Source organism: Passer domesticus, chromosome 22 (genome assembly GCF_036417665.1).
Source record: "Passer domesticus isolate bPasDom1 chromosome 22, bPasDom1.hap1, whole genome shotgun sequence".
Classification (NCBI taxonomy): Eukaryota; Metazoa; Chordata; class Aves; order Passeriformes; family Passeridae; genus Passer; species Passer domesticus.
Genome location: NC_087495.1, coordinates 1403217 through 1429540, shown reverse-complemented (window position 1 = coordinate 1429540; position 26324 = coordinate 1403217). Strand labels below are relative to the sequence as shown.

The window sequence follows — 26324 nt, the reverse complement described above, 5'->3', positions numbered from 1 at the left end:
TGACTGTGCTATCAGCATGGGCTGGGATAAGTTATGTCACAGCAGGTGGAAGAGAGCTCACCCTATTATTGTCATTGATGAGGCAGGGGAAATGTTGGCCACACAGCTGAACAGCTGCTCCTTACTTCTGGAAAAAGTACAGACTGCAAGAGCTCACTGCCAGGCAGCACACCCCAACTCTCCCTAGATCTACACCCTCCCAGCTAGTTAAGTTGAAAAATCCAGCTCAAAAAGACCCCTGAACTGCAGGTATACAGGGAGAGGTGTGAGAAAAGCTGCAAGAAGGGAGAGATTCTGATAAGAATTGAAGACAAACACTCATGGAGCTGCCAGGTGTGGCAGCACAGGAATACCTGGTGAGGAGATCCAGGACCTGCTGCTTCCTGCTGGGGATGGTGGCCAGGGCCTCCACGATGGTGCAGGCAGCCTGCCTGGCAGCCTGGGTGGCAGGAGTGAACAGCACCTGGGGCAGGGGCAGGAAAAGCCAGGTCAGACCCACAGGCACAGATGAACTTGTGACAGCTCACAAGAAGGCACAACATGAGGGCTGTTGGGTGAGCTGTGTTTTCTTGCTCTCCAAACACATGGTTCTGTGACAATTCCTGCTCTGCTCAGCACCAAAGTGTTTAAAATTGCATGGACCTGCTAGTCCACACAACAGGAAGCAAAGCTTTGCTCCAGAACCTTCAGAAGTGCAGCTCATCAGGCAGGCAGGAGCACTATGGCAATCAACGATTCAGAGTTTAAGAACCTGCAGACTCCCAGATCAATGTTTGATGCAGCATTTCCAAGGGAGCACAGCTGCAAACCTGACTTGGAATTAGAGGCAGTGAGTGCCAGCCTCCCCAAACACCCCTGCAGAGGAGCTGCAGCAAACCACCCACACTGTGACTGAACCCTGCCCCGGGCTCTCCCACCTTTACCTGTCTCAGCCAATTGTTGTGTCCCAGCTTCAGATCCAGAGGACAAGTTCTCTTCCCACGGCGACTCATGAACTGCTTCCACTTCCAGACGTATTTTTCTGACAAGTAGAGCTGGTGAAGCTCAGCTTTGCTGGGAGTTTTCCCATTGGCATCTGCACCTGCGATATTGAGCAGAACCCAAGAGAACTCTCAGCAGTCATGAACTGCAAAGTGCCAGAGTACTTTTGTCTTCCTACTGGAACTTGCCAAACTCCAGCTGGGAACTGAGTGCTTCCCATCTCCTCCTGCTGCCATTTTCACTCCTGTGTGGAGCCATGCTCAATTCCAACCCTCATGCAAATCCCAGAGCCTCTCTCAAGGAATTTCATCAGCTTTCCAGCTGCCTGGTATCAATTTAAGTAAGCAACAGGTTTCATTTAGTCCCTGATTCTCTTTGGGCACAGAGCATTTTCTGTTTAGAGTTTGAGGCACACAGCCCAGAAAAGTCAGTGCTACAATTCTAAGGACTAAGTGTGAGGATGGAATCAGATGTCACAGGACAGAAGCCAACACAACTCCACAGAAGCACATTCCTTATTAAATTTGGGGACACACATGTCCCTGCAGAGAGCTGCAGCAGGTCACAGGCACAGGGGTTACCTCTGGCAGGGAGGCACTTCTTCCAAGCTTCGTACGACGCCTTGGGGTCCCTCTTGAGCCACAGCTGAGCCTGTGCATGGATTTCATTGCTGTAAGGCTTCACAGTGGTGAGAGCGTCCATGGGCACATCCTAACAAATAAAAAAGCTCTGTGATTCTTCAGAAAGCCACAGTCTGCTCCCAAAGAGCAGTTCCTGAGGTGAGTCACTGGAGCTGGGCCATGAGGAGGCAAATGCAGCTCTTGGACAGCAGCAGGGTTAATACAGTGTCTGTTAATGGTGAACTAAGAGAGATATTCCAGTTCCTACTGAAATATCAGTAAATCCATCTCTGACATCCATCTGTGATTATTAGACAGGCAGATCAAAGCAAAAAAATACCTTCTCTCCTGAAAATCTAATCCTAAATGAAAATCAACAGCAGTCAATCAATATATTTTAATGAGAACTGTAGCTCTGTATTTAAAAATCTGAGTCAAAAGTACTTGATTCTTTCAAATTTAGGTAATTGATTCTACAAAGCTGCTGAAAGCCTCAAGTCTGCCCAAAATAACCAAGCTGTGGCTTTGAAGTAGCTCTTTCCCCATGCCTCAGATCTGAGGGGAAAACAGTAAACCCTCAACAGTTGTGGTCAAAGTCACCAAAAGCCAGTGAAAAACAGAAAGTAGTCATCTGTAATTTGCAGTGTGTAAGGACCAGAGTCACAGGGCTGGTGCTTCCCTAGGAACAGCAACCAGGAAAGGCAAGTCCTGGCTTCCTCACAAACTAATTCCTCACTGAGATCAGCATGCCAGACACTTCAATCAGCAAATTCTCCATGTTTTGCTCAGCCTCAAGGCAGTACCTTGTTTTTCTTGCTGGTTGGAGCAGGTGGCTTGATGAGCTTCTGGAGGATGCGCAGGCACATGAGGGTGATGTTCTCAACAACCACCGGAGTCTTGATGTTCACTGCCATCAGGAAGAGGCTGAGAGCTGCAAGCAGACAGGGATGTTCATTATCCTGTGAGAGCTGCAGACAGGACACACCTCCACAGCTCTAGGCAGCACTTGAAGGGGTTCAGAGGTGGAAATGCTGCTGCAGTTGCTGTCCCTGGGCGGGTGCCTGCACTCACCGCAGCGCAGCCGGAGCTCCCAGCAGCTGTCCTCCTTGGAGATGGAGTCTGTCAGCAGCAGCATCTCGTACTGGAGGCTGCTCGCCTGCAACACACAGTGCTCCAGCTCTGGGGGCTGCCCCACTCCCTTCTGCCTTCCCAGCTTTAACAAACTCAGGTTCAAAACACATGGATCTAAGTTAGCTTAATCCCATGCACACTTGGGGGATGTGACCTGCTGGAGAGGTACAAGCAAAGCCAAGACAGGGAACTGCCTGAGGAAACTTCAGCATGTACCTGTACACACAACTTTGTGCTGTACTCTGACATTTATGTCATTTCCTATCGAAACTCAATTTTTTTTCTTACAAACAGACCACAAGAGAGAAGATGCAATGATTAGAATACACCAGCAGTGCAGAGGGGCAGAACAAATAAACAGGAAAACACTGGAGTCTCTTACCAAGTCTGGATTTGCCCAGTGTCCCTTCAGAGCTGCAGAAACCTTCCCAATGATTAAATCATTCATTTGCTGTGTGGCTTCTGGATTGTCCCTGATTCCAGGAGGAAAAAGACAACACTGTTATGCTCTGCTTGTACTAAATGCCAAAAGCTCCTGGGATTTCAGCTGAGCTGGTAACAAGTCCACAGGGAGTTGGAGGTTACACTTTGCTGGTGTACAACACACCCATGGCAGGGGTGGGACTCTGAGGTCCCTTCCAACCCAGACCACTTTGTGATTCTAAGGTAACTCTCCCCATGAGGCTTTCCCTTCCTGATGCCTTTTTGGGACTACCCTAAAACAGAGGGCAGACAAAATTAAAGGAATAAAAAGTGGGTGTATTTACTGAAGGGGCTTCAGGTACATCTCAGGCAGATGAAGCCCCCCCAGAGGCTGCACCCAAAAATGGAGCACGGCTCACGGGTTTTCACACTTTTATAACTTTGGTCCATTTGCATATTGGGGGTCAATCCTCTAATTCCAGCTTCAGCTAATGAAGTCATCTACCCCAAGTCTGCTCCCCCCAGCTCCCTTTTGTTTAATCTCTTGGGGCCTGAGGCAGTGAGGTGTCCTTGACTGCCAGGTGACATTGGCCATTTATATACAGACATGAATGGAATGGGACCACATCTGAAAAGCATCAGATTCCCACACCAGGCCTGGAGAGGAATTGCTGTGTCTGCCCAAAGCAGGAGAACAGCAGCTGCCACTGCGTGTGGAGTCCAGAGTTCTACACTAAAGAGCTGCAGGATCACAAATCCACAGCAAATACAAAAGCTGCAACCCTGAGGCACCATTCCCAAGGCCGAGACTCTGCCCAGAGCAGCTCTCACCTGGTCAGGAGGCACATGAGCTGCCGCACCTCCTCGCGCATGGCGGCCGCGCCCCGGCGCAGGTTGTAGTCGAAGAGCTCCCGGATGAGCCCCTGCGCCACCAGGATGTGGCGGATGGCGCCGTTGGTGGCCAGGGCCCGCAGCAGGGTGATGCAGTGCTCGGTGACGGCCGAGGCACAGCCGTAGCACTTGGTGGAGGAGGTGTGGCCGCAGCCCAGCACGGACAGCGCCCGGTACTGGCTGGCCGTGAAGGTGGGCAGCGCCGAGCTGCGCGAGGACTTGGTGGCCGCCTCACGCTGCTGCAGGTCGTACTCCAGCAGCTCCTTCCGGGAGGCAAACACTTTCTGGGAACACAGACAGGCAGCTGAGAGCCAGCACACAATGCCACTCCCAGACACGGGCTATTGTCACTGCTTGCTTTGGGAGAAATATTTTTGAGAGGAAAGAGGGGGTCTGCTGGTAGATAAAACCAGCACTGGGAGATAAAAGAAACAATGGGAAGGGTTCCACGGATGGATGAATGGAGAAAGATATTTGCCTTTACAAATAAACTTATGGTTTGCTGATAAATGAAATCGGATATTGAAAGAGGAAAGAAACAATGAGGAAAAACCCTAAATTCCGTAAGAATCAAAAATTAAAAGGGAGGGTTATACATCAGAGGGAAATCTTTGGTATCAGGTGTTCTGGGAAGTCTGTACCTCTCAAGTACCTCAGCCAATGGGGAAAGAGAGAAGGAAAATGTGACCAGAAAATAAGGATAAAAAGGAGGCTGGGTCCTCCAAAAATTTGAGAGACCCTAGGGGAATGCCCCATGGCCTCTCCCTTTATCTGAAAAAAGTAAAAGGACTCCTCTGTCTCCTTTTTGGACATAAACCTCTGGTGTTTGTGCATTAATTTTCCTGACATTTTTAGCCAAGTGCTTCCAAACTTGAAATCCTTCATGGCAAGAGGAGACTTGGGAAATCCATGAGGAATATCAGCCTAACTCTCATTTATCACAGAATTCACAGTATGACTAGGTTTGAAGTGACCTTAAAGATCATTGAGTCCAACCCAGCCCAAACACCTCAACTAAACCCTGGCACCCAGTGCCACATCCAGGCTTTGTTAAACACATCCAGGGATAATGACTCCACCACCTCCCCAGGCAGACCATTCCAGAACTTTATACTTTATCCTCCCTGCTGTTTACACTACATGCAATGTAACACTGGAAATGTGACAAATCCTTACTATTAATTACTACTAATGCTGGCAGAGTAAGTCAGAGTAATTTATTCTTTATGGAAAGAGCCAAATATATTTAATATGCTTAAATATCACAGCCAAAAGGACGTTCACGATGTAGCAGGTTTGCCAGTGTTTATGTGACTTGTTGAACACAAATAAATACATTTAATTTATAAAACACTGGTGTGTTTTCAAACACTTGATACATGCAAAAATTAAATTCTCCTTAATTAACCATCTGTTCAGTCTCTTGCTATTCATGATGTAGCTGCTGAGAAAACCAGTTTCACAAGCTAGCTGAAATTTTAGTAATTAATACATAGCTTTTATAAATTATTATTATTTCCCTGAAAATATGCAGCTGATCACCTGCTGTTAATGATATCATTAAATGAAGAATGGCAACATCTGGAGGTTTTTTTTTCCTAATAAACACCTGGCCCAAATCCAAACCAAAGCACACTGTACCTGGATGATTTTGGAAAGTTCATCGAAGGAGTTCTTGCAGTCCCCACAGTACTCCTGGGCTAACTGCAGGATGTACCTGTTCACACTGGCTGAGGTAGAGCTGATCCCTCCACTGCTGCCCGACTCATCCTGGAGCAGGGGAAAGCAAAGAGGAATCACAAAGGGAGGCTGCACACAAAAATAACAACAGCAGAGCAGCACCTGAGGCAAGGACTGCCTTGGGCAGAGCCAAGGCCAGTGTGTCCCCAGCCTGAGCTCTGTGCAAGCCCCACCTGGCCCTGGTTACCTGGGGCTTTTCAGGGGCTGCCTCGTTCACTTTGCACAGGAGGTTCTCCAGCTGTGGTCGGTGTCCCATCAGCTGGTGATACACCCTGTCAGCCTTGTCCAGCAGAGTGTTGATGTTTGTCACTGCCTACCAAGTGAAAAGGAAAGGAAACTCTTATTTCATTTTCAGAACTACAGCCATCAAGCTCCAAGTCTTCTTTTTTGCCTTTTTTTTGGTGGGGGAATCACTGAATTGTGACCCTGCAGCCTGCTTCTGCCCTGAGAAGCACTGTGGTGACACTATGAGCACACCCTGTGACACTACACCGAGCACACCGATCCTTTGGGACAGGACAGAGTGCACAGGGCTCTTCATTCATTAGCAGGGCTCCTCAGGTGGGATGGGAAGCAAACAGAAGAACCCAAACCCATCCCCTTCTACAGCAAGGCAAAGAGATGCAGTCAGTTCATAAGTGAGGCACTGACATCAGTCAGAATTACTCCTCTGGTGGAGCAAGACACAAACCCGGAATGCATCGGTCAGTGAGGAGCCTTGAAGGAGCACTGATTTTGACAGGGGATGGAGCCCTGCTGTCCCCACAAGAGGGGAGGGAGCCCACAGCTCCAGGAGCTGCTGGCAGCCCCACCTTCTTGCGATCCTCCTCGTTCTCGATGGGGTCCACGGCGCAGCAGGGCTTGGCGTAGAGCATGAAGTCGAAGCGCGCGTATTTACAGAAGCCACAGGCATTGCACAGGAAGGGATCCTTCTCATCGTAATTGATGGACCTGAAAGGAAGGCAGCAGCTCAAAACCTGCAGCTCAAGGCAATGGAACAAAGTGAACAGACTCAGGTAAAAGAGATGGGTGACTTAAAACACCTCGGTGACCAGACTGCCCTGGGGAAGGGAAATACTTGAGAATCAAAACCTACAGATCAAGCAACAAAATCATCCTCCCAGCAGTGCCACGTTCTGGCTGGAAACAGCAGGAACAGAAACTGTTCCTAACAATTCCACTTTAATGACAGTAATTCCCAGTAGGAAGTCAGGCTGGGGCACCGTGTCCTTTAGGAGAACACAGATGAAGGAACTGTTCTGGTTTGTAGGGTCTGGGCTTTGCAGTGGGACTGACTGCAGCACTTCACCCCACTGCAGAGCAGGGCAGCGGACAGAACTGATTTATAGCTCCCAGAGCTCCAGAAGGGATGTGGAAACCTTTCCACACACCAGCAATCACCAGGAAAGAGCCTGCTAAACACCTCGAATCCCATGAGAATTAGAGACCAATAGGACAACAATAAGGGGAAAGAGATATCAGATAAAGAGACAAAAGTGACAAAAGAGAAGGATTTCTAAGGCTGTAGTAGAAGTGTGAATAGCACACAGTAAATTACCCCTGAGCCCGCTCTGAATGAGGAGAGCACAACAAAAGCCATGAATAGAACTGTCTGTCCAGCCCAGGCAGGGATCCTGGGGGAAGCCCTGCAATCCCCCAGATGAACTCCAGCCTGCAGCCCAGGCAGGCCAAAAATAACCTGCTCCGGGGAATTCTGTGGTGTGAACTTCGAGGGCTGGATGTGAAACTTCAGCTGGCTGAGAATTGTGCTCCCAGGCTCCCTTTGTTAGCCTGCATTACATTAAATCCCTGTAAGCCTGTTTTATACTTCCCCACTAATTTGATTGTGTGCTTGTATTAACCAGAATGGGGGGTTTACATGGCAGGGGGTGTGGGGCACCCGGCAGGGCTCTGGGGGACACACACCTGCACTTGTGGCACTGCTTTATGCTCTGGAGACACACAGTGACACCACAGACCTGCAGCTGGGGCACTGGTAGATGTTCTGGGGACACACAGGGACTCTGGGGACACACAGTGACACCCACAGACCTGCAGCTGGGGCACTGGTAGATGTTCTGGGGACACACAGAGACTCTGGGGGCACACAGTGACACTGGGGACACCCCCAGACTTGCACTTGTGGCACTGCTACATGCTCTGGGGGCACTGAGGACACCCAGTGACACCCTGGGGACACACACAGTGACTCTGGGGACACCCAATGACACCCTGGGGATACACACAGACCTGCACATGTGGCACTGGCAGACGTTCTGGGGGCACACACAGTGACACTCAATGACCCTGATCTGCACTTGTGGCACTGGTAGGTGTTCTGAGGGCACACTCAGTGACTCTGGGGACACACTCAGTGACACTCAGTGCCACACTGACCTGCACTTGTGGCACTGGCAGACGTTCTGGGGGCACACTCAGTGACTCTGGGCACACTCAGTGACACTGACCTGCACTTGTGGCACTGGTAGCCATTCTGGGGGCACACCCAGTGACACTGACCTGCACTTGTGGCACTGGTAGCCATTCTGGGGGCACACTCAGTGACTCTGGGCACACACAGTGACACTCAGTGCCACACTGACCTGCACTTGTGGCACTGGTAGCCGTTCTGGGGGCACACTCAGTGACTCTGGGCACACACAGTGACACTCAGTGCCACACTGACCTGCACTTGTGGCACTGGCAGCCGTTCTGGGGGCACACTCAGTGACACTGACCTGCACTTGTGGCACTGGTAGATGTTCTGGGGGCACACTCAGTGACTCTGGGCACACACAGTGACACTCAGTGCCACACTGACCTGCACTTGTGGCACTGGCAGCCGTTCTGGGGGCACACTCAGTGACTCTGGGCACACACAGTGACACTCAGTGCCACACTGACCTGCACTTGTGGCACTGGTAGCCGTTCTGGGGGCACACCCAGTGACTCTGGGCACACACAGTGACACTCAGTGCCACACTGACCTGCACTTGTGGCACTGGCAGCCGTTCTGGGGGCACACTCAGTGACTCTGGACACACACAGTGACACTCAGTGCCACATTGACCTGCACTTGTGGCACTGGCAGCCGTTCTGGGGGCACACACAGTGACACTGACCTGCACTTGTGGCACTGGTAGATGTTCTGGGGGCACACTCAGTGACACTGACCTGCACTTGTGGCACTGGTAGATGTTCTGGGGGCACACTCAGTGACTCTGGGCACACACAGTGACACTCAGTGCCACACTGACCTGCACTTGTGGCACTGGTAGCCGTTCTGGGGGCACACTCAGTGACTCTGGGCACACACAGTGACACTCAGTGCCACACTGACCTGCACTTGTGGCACTGGTAGCCGTTCTGGGGGCACACTCAGTGACTCTGGGCACACACAGTGACACTCAGTGCCACACTGACCTGCACTTGTGGCACTGGTAGCCGTTCTGGGGGCACACCCAGTGACTCTGGGCACACACAGTGACACTCAGTGCCACACTGACCTGCACTTGTGGCACTGGCAGCCGTTCTGGGGGCACACACAGTGACACTGACCTGCACTTGTGGCACTGGCAGCCGTTCTGGGGGCACACCCAGTGACACTGACCTGCACTTGTGGCACTGGTAGATGTTCTGGGGGCACACTCAGTGACTCTGGGCACACACAGTGACACTCAGTGCCACACTGACCTGCACTTGTGGCACTGGTAGATGTTCTGGGGGCACACTCAGTGACTCTGGGCACACACAGTGACACTGACCTGCACTTGTGGCACTGGTAGATGTTCTGGGGGCACACTCAGTGACACTGACCTGCACTTGTGGCACTGGTAGCCGTTCTGGGGGCACACTCAGTGACTCTGGGCACACACAGTGACACTCAGTGCCACACTGACCTGCACTTGTGGCACTGGTAGCCGTCCTGGGGGCACACTCAGTGACTCTGGGCACACACAGTGACACTCAGTGCCACACTGACCTGCACTTGTGGCACTGGTAGCCGTTCTGGGGGCACACTCAGTGACTCTGGGCACACACAGTGACACTCAGTGCCACACTGACCTGCACTTGTGGCACTGGTAGCCGTTCTGGGGGCACACTCAGTGACTCTGGGCACACACAGTGACACTCAGTGCCACACTGACCTGCACTTGTGGCACTGGTAGCCGTCCTGGGGGCACACTCAGTGACTCTGGACACACACAGTGACACTCAGTGCCACACTGACCTGCACTTGTGGCACTGGTAGATGTTCTGGGGGCACACTCAGTGACTCTGGGCACACTCAGTGACACTGACCTGCACTTGTGGCACTGGTAGATGTTCTGGGGGCACACTCAGTGACACTGACCTGCACTTGTGGCACTGGTAGCCGTTCTGGGGGCACACTCAGTGACACTGACCTGCACTTGTGGCACTGGCAGCCGTTCTGGGGGCACACCCAGTGACACTGACCTGCACTTGTGGCACTGGTAGATGTTCTGGGGGCACACTCAGTGACTCTGGGCACACACAGTGACACTCAGTGCCACACTGACCTGCACTTGTGGCACTGGTAGCCGTTCTGGGGGCACACCCAGTGACTCTGGGCACACACAGTGACACTCAGTGCCACACTGACCTGCACTTGTGGCACTGGCAGCCATTCTGGGGGCACACTCAGTGACTCTGGGGACACACAGTGACACTCAGTGCCACACTCACCTGCACTTGTGGCACTGGTAGACGTTCTGGGGGCACACACAGTGACACTCAGTGCCACACTGACCTGCACTTGTGGCACTGGTAGCCGTCCTGGGGGCACACTCAGTGACTCTGGGGACACACAGTGACACTGAGTGCCACACTCACCTGCACTTGTGGCACTGGTAGACGTTCTCGCCGCAGTTGCCGCACACGCCGGGGTTGGCGGGCACCGAGGCGCTGCAGCGCGGGCACTGCAGGGTCTCTGTGGACGCCTGGTAGTTCTCGTAGAAGTCGGCGAACTCGATCATCAGGTTGGAGGCCACGATGGGCAGGGGCAGATCGATCTTCACCTCCGTCTGCCCCGGCGTCAGCTGCACCTTCTTGGCCTTGTGCCAGCGTGCCGGCCTGCAGGAGGGACAGCAGGGAAGGAGGGAAGCACAGGGAAGCAGAGGAAGGTTTTCCAGAGGGAAGTTCCCTCCCCGCCCACGTGTGAGGAAAAGCCAAATGCAACCGTCTCGGCTCCAAATCTCCTTTAACTGGGATGAATGGAGAGCAGTTCTAGGATTCGTTTCCTTAGCTTCTGTATTGACATGATATGTAGCCAGAAATACATTTTAAGCCTTTATCCTCTTCATAGTGAGAGACTGTTTGGGATTAAAGAGCTGTTGATGCCTCATGGAAAAACTTTAATTCTACAGACATTTTCTAGGGATTTTCACCTCCATTTTTTTATTAGTAAGGACATTTGCATGAAAACAGGATATTTATTTCTTAAAGATCTCATCTGCTCCCACTGCTTATTCTCAACCTGAAGTCAGAATCCTCTCTTTGTGACATCATAATCCTCTCCACAGCAGCCACTTGTGATGTCACAGAGGATTAAGACTTCAAATAAGCAATAAGCGGCGGGCACAGATTAATCCCTAAGCCAGAGAGATCTGATTCTGGTGAGAACATCTCAAGAAGTAAGAAGGGGAAGCACATAAGCAGGACTGGCTCCAGACGGAGCAGCGTGTTGAAAAGGAGCCATTTCTGGTAGGTAAAGCAGAGCTGAGAGCAAGACCATCCAACTTCTAATTTTAATTCTACTCTGTGGCTTCAAACAAACAATGTTAATGCTTTCAGCATTCCTGGACATGCTGCAAAGTCCAAATCCCTTTTGGAGTCAAACTACCCATGAAGTGCTCTCAGTATTACTACTGGTTCCCACACAATTAAGTCAGGTGCTTAAAAGCGAGCCTGGACAAAATTGGAATCCACAAATTTTATAGACAATGTTCAAGCTTCAGAGGAAATCTGGATCTTTGCTTCAGCAATTGTATGGGATTCAGAACAATCCCACCCAATGTGGGCTGAGAGTGATGAGTAATAGTCTAAGGAAAAATAAGTCTTGGGGAAAAACAAGAGGCCAAGGGAACGAATCTGATTCAGAGACTGCACACAGAACTTGAGGAACATACTTGTTCTTCAGCTCCACGATGGCCTGCACCGTCCTGTTGTTGTAGTAGAGGTTGATGGTTCTCACCATCTTGGTTCGTTTCAGGTCCCCAATCTTCACTGTCACCTTGCTGATGGTGTGGCTGCCAATGAGCTTCACCACCTGCTGCGTGGTCGTGTAGCGCGTGTCCACTTTGATGGACGAGAGCTTGATGTACTGGGGAGACAAACCAAGGACACACTGCCTGTCTGAGGGCCCCCCAAAACCTCAGGGGCACAGGAAAACACCCCTGGAAATAGCTGGAATTCCTGATGTACTGGGGAGACAAACCAAGGACACACTGCCTGTCTGAGGGCACCCCAAAACCTCAGGGACAGGGGAAACCAAACCTGGAAAGGGTTGGGATGCCCACCACTGGAAAGGATTTAATAACAGCAGTTAGTGCTGGTGTCATGCAGAGCAGCTGGAGCTGTGCCACAGGAGGTTTAGGCTGGATCAGGAAAGGTTCTTTCCCCAGAGGGTGCTGGCACTGCCCAGGATCCCCAGGGAATGGGCACAGCCCCTGAGGTTGCCAGAGCTCCAGGAGCATTTGGAGACCACTCCCAGGGATGCCCAGGGTGGGATTGTTGGGATGTCTGTGCAGAGCCAGGGGTTGGATTTGATCCTTGTGTGATTCCAGGGTTACTTACACAGAAAGGCACCTCGGGGTTGTTGCAGACAAGGCAAGGATCACTCTCCAGGTAGTAGCCATCAAACTCCACGAGCCCAGACAATGTGCTGGAATGAGGGAACAACACTGACACATGGACCTGGGCATTTGCTGCTTTAAACCAAGGCCATTCAACCAAAATCACTTCAATTTTCCCCATTTCCCAGTCCCAGTGTGTAACAGAACTGTTACAATGTAAATCACACTGGAAATAACAGCTTTTAACTAAGCATTTTTATTGTAATTATCAATGGCCAAGGTGGGACCAAGAACATAAGACTCAAAACTGCAAATCTCTGTTCTCCAGCTGGACCTAAGACCTCATAACATTTACTGACTGAAAGCAGAAGAGCTCAAGCCAAGCTCTGCTGGTAGGCCCAGCAGGTTTCCATCTGGCAGAAGGATTCTGCTGCTCTCCCAGCCCAGCAGGCACAGAACCTGAGCAGGGCCCATCCCCACCTCCATCCTGGGCATTGCCCCACGGATGGAGCTCTGCTGGAAAGCCCTCCAGTGACATGGATCAAAGGCAGAAGTGACTCACTTGTAGATGTTGGAGTTGGGGTGGTTGGTGAGAATGTGGTTTTGAGTCCGGAGGATCTCCACGGCCTTTTGGGAATACTCCTTCAGCTGAAATACAACCAGCAAAAGACAGTCTTCAAAACAATGCTTTTATTGCTACACAGACACAAATATCCTCATATATCCTTATCTTGTGGTGTTCTAGGTCCCCCAGAAGAAGTACACACCACACCCACAGGAACTGATGTGTTTAAATCATTACCCAGGACTGCAATTGATCCTAAAATTTGAGATTTACACAGTAAGTGCTGTTTGTCAGTCAATCCCTGCAAATGTCTGCCAAGATTTGTACAGCATTCCCCACTCTTTAAACATACTCATGGCAAGTATCAATGGGTCTAAATTATTTATTCTCAATCCCACTGATCCCCTAAAAGAGCCATAACTTCCTTTGTTCAAAAATCATGGTTACAAAAGATTTCTAGGAGTTGCAATATCAAAAATCTAAAATTTAGAGCTGCCAGATCCACAAAAGCCTCATGTGGGAAAGAAGTATTTTTCTCAATAAATAAAAAACTCACCAGCACAATCTCACCCCAAAACAATAAAATAAAAATTAACACTTCCAAATTCTTTAAGGATCCTGGTTTTTTAACATTAAAGTTCTAATAACATGAAAATTTTCTACCAGGAGCTCTTCTGACAGAAAATCTATGCCAGCTGTATCAAAAATGAGCACCTGGGATGCTGTACCTCCCTTCTGGAATGTCACTGTACCTTTTTCTCGGTCTGTTGTGTTTTCAGGGAGAAGTATCCCAGGAGATCTACAAACTGAGCAGCCTTTCTTCCATAGGCTGGGAGCTCTGGCCAGATGGACCACATGAGATCCAGCAGTAACTCCTGCTGGGACTTGTTGGAATTCCTGTTGGGTGGATTACAGACAATCATGGTTCTTGTGCACAAGGAGAACATAAGCTCCAGTCCACCAAACTGGGAAACCATCATCTTGCAGAGTTCACAGAGCTAAATCCCACCATCCCTTGAACCCATCTGTTTTCCAGCACTCCAAAACAAAAGCAGCTGTCCTGCAACAACCGAACTCTGAAGGAGTCCTGCCCCCTAAAGCACTCCTTTCCCCACACAACTCCCAACTTTTCATGGTGGGAGTCTGGATCTGCCTCAGAAATTCACTTTGTCCATAAACACCTGCTCCTGGTCATGACAGGAGTCAGATTTTGCAGGCAAAAATAAAATGCTCCTTGCAGATGACAACTGGGATGGATCATGGATAAGTCACAACTTCCACCTCCAGCCCCAGTAACTGCAAACCACAAGGACAATTCCAGAGGGGCCCAACACCTGCAGGCTCCAGCATCCTTCAGAGAGAGGCTCTGGCCTGAGGCAGCCCCAGGCTCACCTGTAGATGTGCAGGGCCAGGCAGTGGGCCTGCCACCTCACTGAGGAGGAGTTGGATTCCAGCAGGAAGCAGCGCAGGAACTGGATGAGGGTCTCCTTGTCAGCAAACTTGTTCAGCTGGTTCACCAGGGCCGTGCACAGCTGGTCCTCCTGGCTGCCTGAACCCTCACCTAGGGACACAGGGAAGGCTTTAGGGAGAAGATAAATGCAGCACCTCACAGGCAGGCCACTCTCCTCTTTCAGAGTCAGCATAATGGGGACAAATTATTATGTTTCGGGTAACAAGAAAGTTTAATATTCCTGTCTTTTTCAAAAAATAACCCAGCACTCCTGACTAACAGGAAAAAAACTGCAGGAAAACTTGCCAGTGAGGACGTGAGAAATGTGCTACACATCCTGATAAAAAGAAAAGGACTGACCATGAGGCAATGAAAAGACTCACAGAGAACCATCTGATGGTGAAAGCCAAAGCGGTTCCTTGAAGAAAAGCCAAGAGAGAATTTATGCCCGTGACTTTTATAGGGAAGCTTAATTACTTTCCCAGGACTGTGGATATTCATTAAGCAGCAGCCCTGGCTCCAGCAGAGCTTCCAAGGCAGCCAGAGGAAACAAGTCTGAACACAATCACTGCAGAGCACAGCTAACTGGGTGTGCATCCCCAGGATTTGTTTTAATCCTCGTGAGCCTTTCAGCCTCCTACAACCCAGGACAGGCAAGTTAAGTGGAAGCTGCTTCATCACTTGATTAGGTAACACCATTAGACAACTTCAAACCCACTCGAGGCAATAAACACAGTGGGTTTGGGATGTCCTCAGCACAAGATTTCAGCCCCACTCTTAGGACACACTGCTTCACCCTAGTCCCATGTACACACGGGAAAAGTGCTCCTCTCCCCTGATTGTGGCTGTGGGTGCCCTTGCTACGAGCTGTGACCCTTTCCCAACAGCAGGATTTATCATCTAGTTCTTTCTGAACAGAGTAAGAAAGGCTGTGAGGAGCAAACTTGCTCCCTAAAACCACAGGACAGGGCCCAGCTGCCCCTCACCCTCTCGCTCCTTCTCCTTTTCCTCCTTCTTGCTCTTTTTGGTGGAGGATTTGCTCTGCGCTGCCGCCTGCCCGGAGCCTGCTGCTGCAGGAGCAGAGGTGGAAGAGGTGCTGGAAGCTCCAGAGGATGAAGCCACAGACAGCACTTTGCTGCCACACAGAGCACAAGACAACAGCTGCAGGAGAACCGGGGACACTCCTTCGTCTACCAGGAAGCTGACTTGGAGCAGGAAATAGAGAACCGCTGTGGAGGAAAGGAGAAATGTTTGAATCACACAATCATGGAATGTCCTGAGCTGGAAAAGGCCCACAGGGATTGAATCCAACCCAGGTCCAGCACAGACACCCCAACAATCCCACCCTGGGCACATTGAGCATTGCTCAAATGCTCCTGGAGCTGTGGCAGCCTTGGGGCTGTGCCCATTCCCTAGGGAGCCTGGGCAGTGCCCAGCACCCTCTGGGGGAAGAACCTTCCCCTGATATTCAACCTAACCCTGCCCTGACACAGCTCCGTGCCACTAAAGCCTGAATTAAAAAAAGAAAAGAAAGAAAAGAAAGAAAAGAAAGAAAAAAAAGAAAAAACAAAACAGCCTAAACCAAAAGCCTTTGTACACAAGTACTCCCAGAACTGTCCTGTCCCTGGACCACAGAAGCCTAACACTGGGGTACACCAGGTACAGCGGCTCATCCCAAATTACTCTCTGGGACAAGGGCTGCACAAGCAAGAGAACACAGATCTCCTGTGTTATCCATTACACCATATTTTGCTCTTTAGCCAAGGACCAGATGCAATTAGGGCACTGGGATAATTAGTATTGGAAACAGTTCAGTCCTATCAAAACCCTCAGCTGTGTCTCCCCTTCTCTGCTGAGCTTCCCCATCTGAGCCACCCCGATCCCAACCATGACACCACTGTTACCCCAAACCATGCAGAGACAGAACTCACAGTCATCCTTGATGCAGAATTTCTGCCAGTTCACTGTTCTCTGCGTGGCAATCTCTGCACAAGCCTTCAAATGTTCCATCTGCAGGCACAAAGAGATGGGATCAAAGAGCACATCAGCACTCCTGTCACACCAACCCCGCTGCAAGGCCTTTCCTGCTCCTGCCCTCACCAGGGAGATCAGGGTGTCATACTGCAGGGCAGAGCCTGAGCTGGCTGTCACCACGCTGGCCCTGAGGAAGATGCCCTGCTCCTCCAGCAGCTTCTTGATGGCGCGCACGTGCGAGTCCAGCGTGTGCAGGTCCCGCAGCTGCCGGTACTTGTCCTTGGAGCCGCAGATGAACAGCAGCAGCTTGCGCACCTGCCGGCGCACGAACGGCGTCTGCTGGATCATCAGGTACTGCAGAGGGAAGCCAGGGCAGAGTGAGCTCACCAGGGCCACGCTGGCCACCAAAAATGAGTGTTTTCTTCCAAAAAGTAAACAGATGGGAGATGCCTTCACCCCGTAAGTCCCGAGCAGAATAGACACTGCACAACAGCACTGCACCACTTGCTGGAAACCATCCCTTGTCATCTCCAACCTCAAATAAACACCCAGCCAAGGCTAATTAAGAAATCCTAACTCATACTTGTGTAAATGTAAGATAACTTGTTATGTAAAGTAGGAAGCAAACTGAGAAGACAAACACCAAATATCTTCCTGATTTCTTTTTTAAGGCCCAAGTACCAACAGCTGAGCATGATGTTACATTTTTCCATCTCACAGCAGGCTTTCTCTCTAAGCTTTGTGGCAGCAACCACTGAGTTCCAAGAAGTAACAGCAACCTCATTTTTCATGTATATTTTCCTACGGATTCCTGTTCAACAGGAGCACACAAAGCCAACAGTTCAACTTCTTTCAAGGAGATTAAAAATACAAGATGGAGCTGAGATCAGCTCTGCAAAAGCTCATCCTTCCCATGAAAGAAATCATTATTGGAGTTTTCTTGTGGAAATCTGGAGGTGTATCATGTTCTTGCTTACCTCAGACAAAAAGTAGAACCAGGAGTGATCAAAGATGGGCGGGGGGATGCGGGAGTTTGTGTCTGCAATCTTCTTGATCTGGTAGGGCAGGCGCAGCACCATCTCTGTCAGGAGCTGAGTGTAGGCCTCAAAAACATCTGCAGCATGACCCTGGCAGCAAGAGAAATCCCTCAGGCTCTGAGCACACCCAGTGTGGTGCCATGATGAATGACAGGGTGCTTTTGCTGATTTTCTGAAGACAAGGGATTTCTGCCCCTTTGCAGCCCAAAGGACATTCCCAAATGATGAATAAGAACCTGCACAAGGCCTTGAAGTGGATGGTAGCTGTGAGGATGCACTAAGCTAGTCTGGAGTAATAAAGCAGTTCAACTCAGGAGCTTTCAGCTTTGGAGGCATTCTTACATTTAATCAGGCTTTTTGCACTGCACCTGTGCAAACACCAAACCATGGCATAATGGCACCACAGCGGTGGAACAAGCCTGGGAATTACTGTGGAAATTCCCATCCACCACTCCACTTCCTTGGCACACTAAGTCCAGGAATTCTGCCTGCCAAGCACAGGGAGTCACAAGCTGGAGCAGCTTCCCTTCAGGATGATTAAAAATTCCTCCAGGAACAGTTCCACAGAATTCCTGGGTTAGGAGTGCACCAAGGGATGCAGGGAGAGATGGGAGAGATGCTGGGGTGCCCTGTGACAACTCGGAGCACTCCCAGCCGTAACTTTGTGCCACAAGATGGATTTTGGTTGCTCTCTAAGGGCAAACTCCTTGTGCAGGGCTGCTTTCCCAGCTCTGTGCAGCCTCCTCTCAGTGCACAGCTCCCAGCACAGGGCAGGACTCACCTTCACATACTGGCGGAGGAAAAAGGGGCTCATGTCAGGGGGAGAGGAGGTGGTGTGAGGCTTCAGCAGCTGGCTGGTGGCCACAGGCTCCTCGTCGTTCTGCTGGCTCTTCCAGTACTCCAGCAGGGACTTGAGCACGTGCAGACAGTAATCAACAGCACCAGAGCTCAGCAAGGCAGCTGCTGTGGCACTGGAGATCAGGGAGGAAGCCTGGAACACAGGGAAGGAGCTGGATCAGGAACACACCTGGGAACCTGCAGCGGGGAGAGCTGGGGCAGCCCTGAGCACCTGCTGACAATGTGGGCAAGAGAGCAGGTTTGGATGAAACTTTGTAGGCAGCTTTTAAGTTTGGGGTTTGTTTGAGGTTGGGGGTTTTTTGTGTTTATGAAAAGCAACTCAAATATTTACAGAGACTCTTTTGAACAAGTGCTTAGTAAAGGAAAACAAATAAAATCTCCTCTTAAGTCTAATCTCCCCTCGACACATGTGCCAGAGGCCACTCTGCTGTGGATTAGACGACTAGGGCTTTTTTCCCTTCTTTTTTTCCCTCCTTCTTTTTTTTTTTTCTTCTTAAGTTGGGATTTCTATTTGTTTATCTGGGATTTGGCCAGCTGGGTGTGAATCCTGGTAGAGAAAGAGTCCCTGTTGCAGCTGCCGCTCACAGGCTCTGCTCCACCCAGGTATTGCTCCACCTGCATTCTGCAAGAGAGGAGCTTTGATTTCTGTGGGAAGCTCAAGTGAGTAACAAAGGCTGGAGAAAAAGCTACTGTAAATAAAACTATTAAAGCAGCCCTGTAAATCCAAACAAACCCCACAGCTCATAAGCTCATTAAAATTTGATGCAGTTCAGACTAAATTTTTTAACCTCTATGCTTTTTTATTAATCTCCTTCCCACCACACATACTGCTTTTTATGCCTTATTACTGTACCTTTTAGCAACAAATATCTAAGGAATCCTCTTAGCGACTTTTACGTTGACACAGCAGCATATTGCTTTCCAATAATCACATTACAAATCCTCTTTAACCCCTTCAGCACTGGTGAGATGCAAGGGAAAAATCTGCCAGACCGTTTTAAGTAACATCATTAATGTGCTGCCCTGAGCTCAGTCTGGAACCATGCACAAAACAAGAGCATCCAATTGTCTTTACACGGCTGCTTCCTCCAGCCCTAGTTTCAAAACTCCTTTCCCACAAAAACAAATAACAGTTGTAACAGTCCAGTTCAGTACCAGTACAGGTTCCCTATAAATTTTTCCAAAGCCCTCTCAAGGATGTTTCAGTTTTACACCTGTTATTTCAGTTAGCAGCTTTTAGATCATCTTTGATCAACAAAAGCTCCCCAAGCACATCATGGAATCCCAGAATGGTTTGGGTTGGAAGAGACCTTAAAGCTCAACCCATTCCACCCTCTGCCATGGGCAGGGACAGCTTCCACTGTCCCACACTGCTCCAAACCCTGTCCAACCCGGCCTTGGACACCTCCAGGGATCCAGGGGCAGCCACAGCTGCTCTGGGCAATATCCACCCTCACATTGAAGAATTTCTTCCCAATATCTGACCTGAATTTCCCCCCTTTCAGTCTGACCTTTTCCTCGTTGTCCTGTCACTCCAGCTCCTGATGAAAAGTCCCTCTCTGGCTTTCCTGTAGCCCCTTCAGACCCTGGAAGGTGTTGTGGGGTCTCCACACAACCTTCTCCTCTCCAGGCTGAACATCCCCAACTGTCCCAGCCTGTCTCCATAGGGGAGATGCTCCAGTCCGTCCGTGGCCTCCTCTGCACTTGCTCCAACAAATCCATGAGTTCTCATGTTGAGAACACCAGAACTGTGTGCAGTGCTCCAGGTGGGGTCTTGTGAGAGCTGAGTAAAGGGGGAGAAAACCATCCCCTGACAAAGCAATTTGGAGAAAGTACCTCACAAATGGAAGTCTTGGATCCTGACTTGGTCCTGGACATGAAGACACTGAGCAGCCTCATCACCACCAAGTGCACCTCGTTCACAGGGGAGCGCTCGTTTTTCTTGGACACATCCTGCAGGAAAAGACACATCCTGCTTGCCAATCCCAGAGCTGAGCAGCGTCCCAAGCCTCTCAAGTTCTGTGCTCTGATCCTCAGGAAGCATTTCTAATTAAAACTCAAGCAGTAAGACTGAAAAAGCAGCACAAATGCCTCAACAGAAGGGTAGGCAGTGGCCTGGCTGCCAGAGAACAGTCCCACACAAATGAAAAGCTACATATGTCAATCATGCATTTACTGATCATGGCTCTTCTCAGAGTTTAATTCCAGCAAAACAAATTTTCATGCTCACTTGTAGATGTCAGACCCAGGAAACAGTGGGAGTTCCACTCATGTCATTTTCTACCATACGTGAAAGGAGGTAAGAGGAACAAACTGCCTGAACACATCCACACAGCAATGTTTCTGATTCCCAAGCATTTAACTCCTCCAAGGAAAGAAACCCTGTCTAGGAGGAGCAAATTCAGAGCATGAGCCCACACTGACTTTACCTTTTTGTCCATGCCCAGCTCTGCAATCAGCTGGGACAGAAGGTTATCCAAAGCTCCCTTGTCCTTCTCATCATCTCCATCTAGGTCTGTTGTGAGCATCAGAATAACCTGGGAAGAGCAGTCAGAGAATTACTAGAGGGCAGGTTCCACATTATCAAGATAAATCATTATCTTTCACAAAACAGCACTGATTTTATCTTGATTAATATGTGTTCTTTCCCAAATCCAGCCTGTGCCTCATCCTAATATGGACATTCAGTATAAACCCAGAAATCCTTCCCAAACATATTGGAGCTCAAGGACTGGTGCCCTCAGGCTCCTCAGTCAGCTGTAAAGTCACACTGAGAAAGGGCACAAGTCCAGCAAAAACTTGTGGGTAAGGAATGCTGTGCAACAGATGGACTCACACTGTGACTGGGCAAGAAGGAGAAAAGCACATGCAAATAGAAACCAGGGATTGAACCATTTGATTTGGGCTTAACTCTGAGCCCTCCTCACTCACCTGCATGTAAGGGATGGCCCGGACCCCCCCCACGTTCCTCAGCTGGGGGAGATTCTGCAGCAGCCTCTCCAGCAGCATCAGGCGGACCATGTGCAGCCTGGATTCAGAGGCAGCAATCAGACACAGCCCAGAACACAGCACACCCAGCAGGGTCTCCAGGAGAGCACTGCCATCTGCCCCAAAAACCTTACACCATCAAACCCACCCAGGGAGGACAGGACTGCTCAGACTTCACAGGGGAGTGACACCAAAGGTGCACAGCACCTCTGACAATGGAGCCACACTGCCCAGGCCTGGCCACCTGGGGATTGCAACTGCATGGCAACATCCTGCAAATCAGCTCACACTGCTCTGGACAAGGGACTGAGCACCTGCTCCCACAGAATGAAAAGCTGCCCATGTTCCCAAAGGATACTTGCACATGCTTTTGTCCTAACAGTGAATTTCACAGGCTCCCAACATTTCAGTGATTCCATGTTAACTAGACTGATGCAGGATTTTTTCATGACTCCCTAGAGGCAGCAGTTTTGTGGGACATGTGCTGGGTGTATTTATCACACCACATGATGACAGCACAGAGGGTGCACTTCCCAGGCTCCCCAGGGAATGGGCACAGCCCCGAGGCTTGCCAGAGCTCCAGGAGCGTTTGGACAACATTGGGATGCAGAGGGTGGGATTGTTGGGATGTCTGTGCAGGGCCAGGGGCTGCACTGGATGACATTTTGTGTCCCTTCCACCTCAGGACATTCCATGATTGCATGATTTTGCAATGGCAGCTTGCTCTAGTTTGTGTTTCTGACTTTCCACTTTGGTTACCCAGCGCTCCTGGCACTGCAGCCCCCTCCTCTGCAAACATCCCCCAGAGCACAGCTGCTCTTCCTCAAGAGAAAGCAAAGCTCTTGCCTGTTGCTGGTGTGCACGTCCCCCTCTGCCTCCCCTTCCCCCTCGGAGCCCTCTCCCTCCTGCTGGCCCGTGGTGGTGCTGATGGCTCCTGTGCTGGAGCTGACGCTGCCCGGCCCTGCCGGGTGGCCCTCGGCCGTGGTGTCCCCGTAGGCGCTGCTCCGGCCGGACACTGGCAAAGGACAGGAAAACAGGGAAACACAACCTCAGCAACTCAACAAGCACCCTGCCTGCTTCACATCCACCACCACAGCCGAGCTGCACTTTGGAATGAATCATGGCTCAAAGGAGATGCTGGCTTTGGCTCTCTTCTGGAAGCTACAACAGAGGCTGAAGATGCATTTGTAGAAATCTTTTCTTTGCCACCCTCATCTTTGTGGCCCAAACTGAATTGGTCCCACAGCAGTAATTCAAAGTCAGTCAGACAATGCTTGGATGGGCAGTGTGGACAATCAGACAATTTTTTTTAGTAAGAGTCTATGATTATTTTACCTGAGTATCAGTCCCAAACTAAAAAGAGAGTAATTAATCCTATCTCATTCAAACTTAACCAGCAGCATAGTGAATTGTCTCAGTCTTGCTCTAGGCATTCTGAGAGGCAAGGCCTCCAGGGAGACCTTGCTGTGGTCCCCCATACCTTATAGACTACTGGGTACTTATGGTACTTATGAAAAGCAGGAAGAGGAACTTGTTATATGGGGAGAAAGTGACAGGACCAGGGGCAGTGGCTTTAAGCTGAACAAGGGCAGGATTAGATGGGATATTAGGAAGAAATTCTTTACTCAGAGGTGGCACAGGTTGCCCAGAGAAGCTAGGGCTGCCCCATCCCTGTAAGTGTCCAAAGCCGGGTTGGACAGAGCTTGGTGGAACCTGGGATAGCGGAAGGTGTCCCTGCCTTGAGGTTAGTACAGGATGATCTTTAAGGTCCCTTCCCACCCAAACCATTCTGGGATTCAATGATTCTGTTATTACAGCCCAGAAAAATCTGCTGCAGATTCCACACTTCCAGGGAACCACAAAAGGCAGACAACATTCCATCTGTGGGCACTGGGGCAGAACCCACGAAACGACAGATGGCAGCAGCCACTGGGAGCCAAGATTCCCTCTGCGCCAGGGATCACCCACACACTCCCATGGTGGGCAAGGCTGTGGCAGCAGGGAGGCAGCAGGGGTGCAAGCAGGGGGTGCAGCAGGGAGGGAGCAGGTGTGCAGCAGGGGGTGCAGCAGGGGATGCAGCAGCAGTGCAGGAGGAGGTGCAGCAGGGAGGGAGCAGGGAGAGTGGGGTATACAGCAGGGCTGCAGCAGGGGGTGCAGAAGGGGTGCAGCAGAGAGAGAGCGGATGGTGCAGCAGGAGGTGCAGCAGGTAAAGGAGCAGGGGGTGCAGCAGGGCTGCAGTAGAGGTGGAGCAGGGGTGCAACAGGGAGGGAACAGGGAAAAAGCATGGAGTGCAGCACGGGGTGCAGCAGGGCTGGAGCAGGGGTACAGCAGAGGTGCAGCAGGGGATGCAGCAGGGAGGGAGTAGGCAGAGAGCGGACAGTGCAGCAGGAGGTGCAGCAGGGGTGCAGCAGGGGTGCAGCAGGGCTCACTCACCACTGTGCTCCCCGGCCACCGAGTCCACGGCGCTGCCGCCGCTCTCCGAGCCCACGCTGCCGCCGTGCTCCGCGGGCGATGTCCGCAGCGTGGAGCCGTCCGTGGCCGCCGTGCTGCCCTCGTCGTCGGAGGCTGGAGCTAAGAGAATAAAGAGAGCTGTTACAAGTAAAAACACTGCCTGGGAACAACTGCAAACGACACTCGCGCTACCAGGGAAAGGCCGCAGGGATTGGGCTCGGGGTTTGGGGACAGCTACAAACGGAAAGGGAGCTTGGGGGTGACCAGCAGGACAGTTAAATCAGAGGAGGGGAGATATCCCGAGAGGAAAGCTTCTCTACCAAACACACAGGCATGCACAGTTACCTAAAGAACAATGTCTGGTTGTTTATAAATGCAAGGGAAATACAGTACATGCTTTGTTTTGTCTGCTTTAGCTTAAAGAGAGGAAATAACTTCCTCAGAAGTCTACAGTAAGAGTCAATCAAATCAGGAAAAAGCTGTAAGTACACTCTCAAAAATACAAGAAGCCAATAGTAATAACTGGTTCCTCCAAATCATATTTGCAAACCCATTTTAAGGTATTACTTAGGTCAGAATGTGAAAAAGAAGATGCCTTGCAGTGAACAGTTACCTGATGCTGTTGTGTCCGAGAGTGTTCCAGCGTCGAGAGAGGAGGAGCTGGGAGCTTGGCCTGACAGTCCTAAGCTCTGCAGTCCAAGGGCACTGCTGCTGCTCCCTGCAAGCAGAGAACAACTTATGAGCATCTTTCTTTGAGAGAATGAATTAACTCTGGCATCTTCTGTACATTTCATAGTTCTGCTATCTTTGCTTCACTGGTGATGACACCAACAGCTTTGCCTAATTTCTTTCCCAGTTTTCCCAGTTTCCATCCCCTTTTTGCCTGCCAACAGTGCCCCCATCTGACCTTGCTGATCTTGTTGCAGGCTCAGGGCAATAGCCAACTCCACCATTGTCTCATCATCTGCATCGGGAGGGATATCCAGCATCGGAGGGAATCCCTCTGCTCCAGCCAGGAGAGCCTCCAGAGGAGAAGGATTCCCATTATTCACATTCTCAGAAGTCTCCAGAACCATGGATTCGGACTATGGAGAGGAAACACAGTGAGAGCTTTCCCCAGACCACCACCAGTAAGGGAGCACTACAAGCAGGTTCATCAGAACTAAACTAACTCAAGTCCTGGCACACTTCAAAGGCTCCAAGGAGAAGCTCTGGACTCACCACCATCTCGAAGTCCCCGTGATCCACCTCGCTCTGCTCCTGGCTCTCCTGTCGGATGTGCTCTCCGTTTGCTATCCCAGAGCTCTGCAGCTTGTCCTCTGCATCGTCATCGTCATCATCATCCTTATCTCCTGAGTGGCAAAGCAGGACTTCATAAATGCACAGCTCCTCATCCCATCCCAAACCAGGCTGCTAATGCTGGGAAAAAACCCAGGCTACCCTCAGTTACCAAGAGACTCCTGACACCTACAATTTGCTTCAATACTGAAAAACCTCTCTTGGATGGAGCTCTGATAATTTTGATCTGCACACATCTTTGACTGATTTATTAGAAGCTGAAAACATGCAGAGAAATAATAACTCTAGATTACGACTCTCTAGATAAAATGATCAGATTTTCCTGTCACTGAAAGGGGAATATCTCAGAAATCTCCTTTTTGAATCCCAAAATATCAATGAAAAGCTGAGAGTTAATTAAATAAAAACGGGTTTCAGAGGCAAGGGAGAGCAAAAGAAAGGACAAAGGCTGATTTTAGTCTTTTCTAGTCTCAGTTTATAACCAGACCACTTTATTTTCTTATCCTTTCTGACCAGCCAAGGAGGCCCTGCCCTGGCGTACCCATGGGGGTGTTGCTGCGGGGGGACGACGGCAGGGTCACGTGTCGCCGCTTGTTCCGGGGTCTCAGCACCCTGATCAAGGCTTGCTTGCAGGAAAAGCTTACTGCTGGGTCCTGCAGGATGAACAGTTCATCATTACACTCCTTAAGCTCTAAGGCCTTTTTCACAGCATTTGGAAAGATGGCTAAAAACGCACTCGTGACTCTTGTCAGTCATGGTTCATGTAGGACATGAGTCACCTCCCACAAAGCAACACTTGTCATTCCACAGGCAGCACATGACAAACATTACTAGAACACAAGGAGAAAGAGAATTCTCCTTCAATCACTTCTGGCTGAGTGATTTTGGCTGTATTTTGTGTCCATACTATGTATTCACATCCTGCCCACATTTTTTTTTTCCACACTATAGAATCATGGAAACATTTAGGTTGAAAAAGCCCTCTGAGATCAAGTCCAACCATAAACCCAACACTGCCAATCCCCCTAACCCATGTCCCCATATGGGATATCTACACTTTTAAATCCCTTCGGGGTGGGGACTCAACCACTGCTCTGGGCA

The 26324-nt window shown here is 50.3% G+C and overlaps 1 protein-coding gene and 1 long non-coding RNA gene across 6 annotated transcripts in view; one reads left to right on the top strand and one right to left on the bottom strand.

Annotated features, from left to right (window-relative positions):
- The window catches only part of UBR4 (ubiquitin protein ligase E3 component n-recognin 4), an 88642-nt gene that overhangs the window by 22400 nt on the left and 39918 nt on the right, over window positions 1–26324 (bottom strand). For 2 of the 5 annotated variants that reach the window (XM_064397278.1, XM_064397281.1), the window contains 30 exons: window positions 25765–25876; window positions 25146–25276; window positions 24832–25009; window positions 24538–24642; window positions 23907–24062; window positions 22320–22488; window positions 21417–21513; window positions 20915–21022; window positions 20322–20438; window positions 18409–18618; window positions 17568–17717; window positions 16717–16944; window positions 16548–16626; window positions 15603–15845; window positions 14559–14727; window positions 13919–14063; window positions 13164–13249; window positions 12603–12690; window positions 11936–12129; window positions 10641–10880; window positions 6599–6737; window positions 5974–6099; window positions 5688–5816; window positions 3987–4330; window positions 3115–3205; window positions 2673–2757; window positions 2405–2532; window positions 1563–1692; window positions 924–1081; window positions 354–463 (listed from right to left, as the gene is read on the bottom strand). In XM_064397278.1, the coding sequence (XP_064253348.1) occupies window positions 354–463; window positions 924–1081; window positions 1563–1692; window positions 2405–2532; window positions 2673–2757; window positions 3115–3205; window positions 3987–4330; window positions 5688–5816; window positions 5974–6099; window positions 6599–6737; window positions 10641–10880; window positions 11936–12129; window positions 12603–12690; window positions 13164–13249; window positions 13919–14063; window positions 14559–14727; window positions 15603–15845; window positions 16548–16626; window positions 16717–16944; window positions 17568–17717; window positions 18409–18618; window positions 20322–20438; window positions 20915–21022; window positions 21417–21513; window positions 22320–22488; window positions 23907–24062; window positions 24538–24642; window positions 24832–25009; window positions 25146–25276; window positions 25765–25876 (4445 nt within the window). The remainder of the gene's footprint in view (window positions 1–353; window positions 464–923; window positions 1082–1562; window positions 1693–2404; window positions 2533–2672; window positions 2758–3114; window positions 3206–3986; window positions 4331–5687; window positions 5817–5973; window positions 6100–6598; window positions 6738–10640; window positions 10881–11935; window positions 12130–12602; window positions 12691–13163; window positions 13250–13918; window positions 14064–14558; window positions 14728–15602; window positions 15846–16547; window positions 16627–16716; window positions 16945–17567; window positions 17718–18408; window positions 18619–20321; window positions 20439–20914; window positions 21023–21416; window positions 21514–22319; window positions 22489–23906; window positions 24063–24537; window positions 24643–24831; window positions 25010–25145; window positions 25277–25764; window positions 25877–26324) is intronic. The other 3 variants (XM_064397279.1, XM_064397282.1, XM_064397280.1) reach the window with 2 other exon arrangements.
- Window positions 11372–14086, top strand: LOC135285265 (uncharacterized). The gene is made up of 3 exons (XR_010350204.1): window positions 11372–11510; window positions 13347–13442; window positions 13946–14086. It is a non-coding gene; the product is annotated as an uncharacterized LOC135285265 (long non-coding RNA).